At 39.2% G+C, this 6659-nt stretch overlaps 1 protein-coding gene across 2 annotated transcripts in view; it reads right to left on the bottom strand.

Moving 5' to 3' along the window:
* The window catches only part of cadm1b (cell adhesion molecule 1b), a 274356-nt gene extending 273171 nt beyond the window's left edge, over nucleotides 1–1185 (bottom strand). For both annotated transcript variants that reach the window (XM_017308156.1, XM_017308157.1), the window contains exon 1: nucleotides 1048–1185. In XM_017308156.1, the coding sequence (XP_017163645.1) occupies nucleotides 1048–1123 (76 nt within the window). In that variant the 5' untranslated portion in view covers nucleotides 1124–1185. The remainder of the gene's footprint in view (nucleotides 1–1047) is intronic.
* Nucleotides 1186–6659: the final 5474 nt, after the last annotated feature.

Genomic DNA, 6659 nt, shown 5'->3' with positions numbered 1-6659 from the left:
CACACACACACACACACACACACACACACACACACACACACACACACACACACACACGCACCCCAACACACACGCACACACATACAGACCTGTTGATGTGTGTGCTGCAGATAGCACTGGTCTATACACCACTAATGTGTTATTATGGATCAGAATCAAACCACTAAGTGTAACCCCTGTCACCCCAACTGTTGCTTTAACACCCTTAAGGGGTGGCATGTTCATCCCTACCTGGCAAAGTGTCTGCAAAAAAAAAAATCTGACAACTCTGATGCAATGTTATGCACATTTTTCTTTAAAAATCAATCTAGGATCGTTGCAGTTGCTTTATTAAACCGACATGGCAGATGTTCACTTAAAGCCTCATCGGCTGACTGGGGAGAAGAAAGTGCGGACTGCGGACACGCGCTCGCATGTATCCGGGCTGCAGCTGCTGCTACGGCCAGAGGATACACAAGCTGCAATGCGTGTTTTTTTTTTCTTTTTTCCTTTTTCTTCTTCTCCTCTCCCCTCTCCTCTAAAGCGCACCTGAAGCGCAGAGCCTGGGAGAGATCAGAAGGGGTAAGCGCGAGGAGGAGTTATGTGTCTTTGAGGATGCGGTAGAGAACTGGAACTAGAGCCGCGTGCTCCCGGTAATGCTCCGGAAATCCACTGCCTCACTCGTTTGAGTAAAACCACCATTCGTTCACTACTCTCACTTTATCTCCGCTTGTTACTTTTTTCCCCCTCTATGGCAACTCCTGGAGCGTTCGGCAGTTAAGAAATGAAAAATAAAAATACGACACAAGCGGCAATACAAGTCTTCAACAGCAGCTTTTTCAGTATTAAACAAACTAGTAAGTGATGCTGAGATTCAAGGGGAAAAGCTCGTGCGCATCCAGCACGCATACGCACCAACAACTTCTCCCTGGCAGCTCTATACTCCGCTTGCCCCTCCGTTTTTTTATTATTATTTTTGGTTTGGTTCATTGATTGCTGTGAACGAGTACTTCTCTATCACAAGGCGACGAAAGAAGGAAAAAATAAAAACCGGGAAAAAAAACTCACCTTTGTGAAGAAACGCCGCCAAAATCATGAAAACAGAGAAAGAAATAGCGAGAGATCCGCTCCCCGTGATCGCCATGTTGGATACCTGCTTGAGACTGGCGGCGCTAAATCACCTAGAGACGGCCATGGGATGGAAATGTAGACACATGAGGGGCGGAGAGAGAGAAAGATAGAGAGAGAAAGCGAAAGCGAGAGAGATAGAGAGAGGGAGGGGGGGGAGCATAGAGGGGCTGCTCACTATTGCATGGGGGCTGCGTTAGGTTGCAATGACACCTAGGCTGGTGTAGAAATAATACGGCGCTTCCTCGTGAGACTTTTAAAATGTTTAAGGTTGTGTTATTGCCTCCTTAGATTGCCAGCTAAGACATACTGTAATTCCCAGTGGGAGAATTGAGGGAATATAAACGTGATTCCATGGGAAACGTGAAATGCCAAGCAGTGCTGTGAGGTAAATTCACCACAGAGGACCACAGATACTTTATGGAGGCATTATAGTAATTTTCTTTTATGTTTTTTTGCTTGCTGTTTATTCACATGTGGTAAACCGAACTATGCTCACTTGGCTGGGATGTACTTGTTTATAGCCGCAGCGCAAAAAAATAAAAAAATAAATAAAAAATCCTCTGATAAAACTGCATTTAATTAGTGTTTATTACACAGGTGCATGTTGGGAAATTAAAAACATAGTGGAAGTGTTTTTTTCTTCTTCAATTGTTCAGTTCTAAAACAGATTTTTAATCGGTTGTGCAGAATAATTACACACAGTGATATGCTTGTATCACTATGTTATCCAAATAATACAATTATTTGGATGATAATAATTTCTTGAGGGTCAGGAAGGTCATGACTAAAGAGCTAGTTGTGTATGTAATCCAAAGATATTGATGGAAAGTTTAGTGGAAGAAAACCATTGGGACGGTACAAAATTGGGGGAAAAAAAGAAGAAAATAATGAGTAATATTCCAGCTACTATGCAGCAAAGCGCATGGAACAGTTTTGGAGAAACATATAATACATACATATATGATCAAAAAGTGAAGTTGTTTCAGCAATTCAATTCAAAAAGTGAATGCATGATGACGTACAGGTTTGTAACATATCAGGCATTTCTGTTCATTTTAATGACGATGGTTTACAGCTGATTAAAATAAACACAACTCAGTTTATCCAAAATTTATATTACATAAGATTATGAACCTTATAAAACATTTTATTATCGAAATATTACTCTATCTTGTCATGAGGAAGACGACTAACTAGACTTTTGTTTAGCAGTACAAATTGTTATTGCTAATGAAGATTGCTGTTCCCATAGTGCTGTATTCAAGTACCTTTATAGAACGTTTAGTGGAAGGAAAAAGTGGCTGAAAAAGGTGCCGTTTTTGGATTTTAAACGGCACAGTGGGCCAACACCAACAGGTGACATGGCTCTCCAAATCGGCACTTAATGTGAAAACTTTACAAAAGACCTCAAGCCACTTGGATTCTGTGTCTCCCAATTTTTGCTCCAGACACCCAGAGCCTTGATTGTCCCCGCTCTTTTACGTCTTGCGAACGTTTTCAAACACTTGAATGGGCTTTGCTTCGCAATCCTTATGAGGCTGCGGTTGTTCCTGCTGCCCTGTGCATTTGTCCCTACTATATGTTTTTCTTCCACTCAACTTTCCATGGATATGCTGTCCTTGTGGAAAGGCAAGCTGACTGCTAGGCAAGTCGGTAGTCATCCTCATGACCAGAGCAAAACTCTTTCAATAAATATTTCAATATGTATGAGTTATATGTTTTGAAATGAATTATTTAAATCAATTATTTTTCTAATGATATTCAAATGTTTTGGTGTTAGTAGACTTTGTGCAAAAGCAGAGTTAATTTTACACTTATAGTCACATTCTGTTTATGTAACTCTGGAGTGTATATTACTAGTAGTTAAAATCCAGTGTTAAAACAAAGTGTTTCCGTATCAAATCTAGAGGTGTTAAAATAGAATCAATAACTCTTTACTTCTTAACTCTGAACTCCACCAGCGGCTCTAACACTGAAGGAGTTAAATTCACTGACTCTGCCTCCAGAATCACAGATTCCCACCGAAGAAAAGTGAGAGTTATTTACTGCGCTTGGTAAGTAATTTTTTTCTGAGATGGTTTATAACTATTATTTTGAGTTGAGCTCAACCTGTATGATAGACGTCACGTTCGCCACACGGCTCGGTGTTGGCATATTTAGCTTAGCATGCCGAATGTTAGCGGAGTATAAGTGTTGGAAAAAATCAAGCCGGTGAACATTTAATCAAATTATTGGCTAATTTGAACAGATCTATAATAATCTGGGGTATGTTTTTTCATGATATCGAGCGTTTACATGCATATTGGTCAGATTTATCAACCTTTCCGATCAATTTTTTTTCCTTTGAAAAAATGTAAAAGGCTTTTTTGTTATGATCCAGAGACCGACACCGACTATCGTACTCAGAGACTGAAGACTGTTTAATGCAGTAGAGGAGCATGTTGGTGTCTCCGGCCAAACTTCACAAACAGCCCAACAACCTGAAGACAATCTGTTAGTGAGTGGACATCTTTGGTGCAGTGCAGAGAGGAACTGTCTATTATCAACAGAAACAGAAACTGGATAAGAAATGATGGATCTGATCATCAGGTTGGTCTGTTATGTACTATAATATCCAGTAATCTACCTGTTAAAAGAAAATGTACTCTATCATATTCCATGAACTGCTTGCTTTACTTTCTCCACCTTGTATTTTGAACAATTTCATAGCATATTATATTGAAGAAAAATGTATTAAGCATACTGCAGTGTGTATTGCACAGCTGATATGTTAGACCTTTTAATAAGCAATATGTGAATGAAAGTGACATGTGAAGCATGCACATTATTCCATTTTGTAATATGTTTTGTAATTATGGTGCACGTTTTGAAATAAATGCATTTGAGAAAATCATTGCCTCTTTATTAAATATTTATTTTCCAAAGAATTTTTAAAAGTACAAAACAATAAAGTACCTATTTAATATTAATTACAAATAACTCTTAAGAAGCTAAAGAAGTACTCTGTGAGAGTTAATATTAAAATCTAACACTGAATTAGTGTTAGTAAGTGTTACATGATTAACTCCAGCAGATTTGATATTTGACACTTTATAAGAGTTAAGGTACTAACTCTCCAAAAAGAGTTAAATCAACACTTTCTGGTGTGGACCCATATAGACACTTTAAAAGTGTCTAAATCAAATCTGACAAGAGTTAATCTGGGCTTGCTGGATTTGCTGTGTACATGCTTATGACTGAAGAGTCTTTAACAAGACAGTTGAGGCTTCCTTTGCTAAACATAATCCCTGAAAAGCAATACACAAACAACTATATGAATTGTATCTTAACTTAAATCCATTAAGAAAAGGCAAGTTATTTATTATAGAAAATGCATTAAAAGTCTGCCACTGTGCAGATTTTCAAGCTTAAACTGAAGAGAAAACAAAGCATTATTTTGAATACTTACAAGTTATGTTCTGTAAACCTCTAGTGAGGACTAATGTTGCTGTTTTTCTGCTTCAAAAAAAGCTAGAAATCTAAGTGATCAAAAAGATTTACTTATAGTTTTTACACCAATGGTTTCCATAAAAGTGCATCAGCGTGCGTGTGGGGAAGAAAAGTTTTTGAGACAACAAATGTGAATCTGAACTGTTTAATGTGTAACCAGTTGTGTTTGGACTGTTCTTCTCATTTCTGGTTTGAACAGGAGAATTATATTCCGAGAGTTTTTAGTCAGAAAAATACCAATGACTTGTGACGACTGTTGGCATTTATAAGCTCATGCTTCACCTCTCGCCCTCTTTCAGGATGTCCATCATTTATTTATCAGGATTTTCAGGTTTCTATTTTATTTTTATTTTTTTTTTTTTATCTGTATCGATCACCAATATTACTGGATTTTATTTTATAAAAATATTTTATCCACACCTCAGGCAAAAAAATATAAAAAATTAAAGATATTCTCAATAAGATTGGGAGAAAATCAGGTTTTGCAATCATTTATTTTCTGCTCAATGTTTACTCAAATAGCGCCCCCTTGTCCTTGAACCACGTATTGCACCTCACAGTTTGGAAATAACATCACATCAGAATGAAACACTCTAGAAAAATCACAGTCTGAATAAAATATTTCGAGATTATTAATAACTCTCTCTCCCACCACCCCTCCCCGGTGCATTCTTTCTGTGCTTATATTACGTCTCCGAATGTCTCAACTTATTCTCACCTGGAGTCCAGGACGACTATCTTATGAGGATCGCAGGAGCCAGAGAGCCATGCATGACAACGTTGAATCTCATTTCCCCTTTTCATTGTGTCAAAACAGCACAAAGGCTGCTAATTGCACAATCTATTCTCTGAGGCTGCGTGTCAGTCCTCATTCCATGGATGAGTAGATAGCATTTAGAACTTCGCTCTAATGCTGCAGCCGTCCCTATCACTACAGATTGAATTCCACACATCAAATTTATTTCAGATGTTATTATCTGTGGCAGCCTGCCAGTTCTGCCTGCCACTCACACAATGTCTCCGCAAGGTGTTTTCTCCTCACAGCAGTGGCCAAAATGCTGTATTTTCTGACAGCACATAGCACCAGTGGGCAACCCCTCTCTCTCTCTCTCTCTCTCTCTTTCTGCAGAGTGCACCTGGTGGAGAAGTGCTTCAATAAGTCAAAAATGTCATTCTCTTTTTGTGTGTGGGGGGACTTTCTTTTTTTCTTCCTCTTCTTCTTCTGCAGGTTTGTGATAATTTAATTTGGCGTTTGCTTGATGGTTCACTTCACCTGTGGCTCACTGCCTCTAACCCACCCCCAACTTTTGTTTTCACCCCTTGTCTTTCTATCTCCTTCAGCTTTTCGGTGACTCATTCCACTGCCGAGTGGCATTTCCTTTTCCTTCTCTATATTTTTTTGGCTCACAAGGATAGATTGGTTTTGTAGGTTTCCCCAGAAACCCGGTGTTTCTGGGATGAATAATGGATGGGAACGGATCGGATCATGACCGAACTCCTTCATCTGGATCTTCCGCTGTAATGGCCACCCGTACGGACGGCCCTGTTGTTTTTGTGGCAATGCCTGGGATGGGGGGCACACTTTTCGGGGAAGGATAAGTGGTCTGCAAAGAGTTAAGAAGCATAATTTTTCTTTTTTTTTTTTAGGAGATCTTGGGTATGAGTGCATGCTCTGAATTGCGATGGTGATATTTAATAGGGGCAGCCGTGAGCATTTTCTATTTAAATTAGTGCAGAAACGGGTAATAAAAGATTTTCGCCTGGCGCCGCTTCTCCGTTAATGTTTGATTAGAAATGCAATGCTTTTAAATTAAGATTTTTTCCCCTTCACCCCCCACCCCCACCCCTACCATCCCCCCTCGGTATGAAATCAATCAAATTAACGGAAATTGAATTATTTGAGATGGTAATCTATTTAGGCAAACCATTCACCATGAAAATGTTTTCCTCCTGTTTTGAAAGGAAGAATAATTGAATCAGACCCTCGTAAGTGACCCCCAGTGGCTCAAACAGAGCAAGGCGTATTGGAATGAAATATAGGTTCGCGCCCCCCACACCCC

Source organism: Poecilia reticulata, linkage group LG13 (assembly GCF_000633615.1).
Source record: "Poecilia reticulata strain Guanapo linkage group LG13, Guppy_female_1.0+MT, whole genome shotgun sequence".
Lineage (NCBI taxonomy): Eukaryota > Metazoa > Chordata > Actinopteri > Cyprinodontiformes > Poeciliidae > Poecilia > Poecilia reticulata.
The sequence above is the reverse complement of the archived record's forward strand: the minus strand, read 5'-3'. Positions and strand labels throughout refer to the sequence as shown.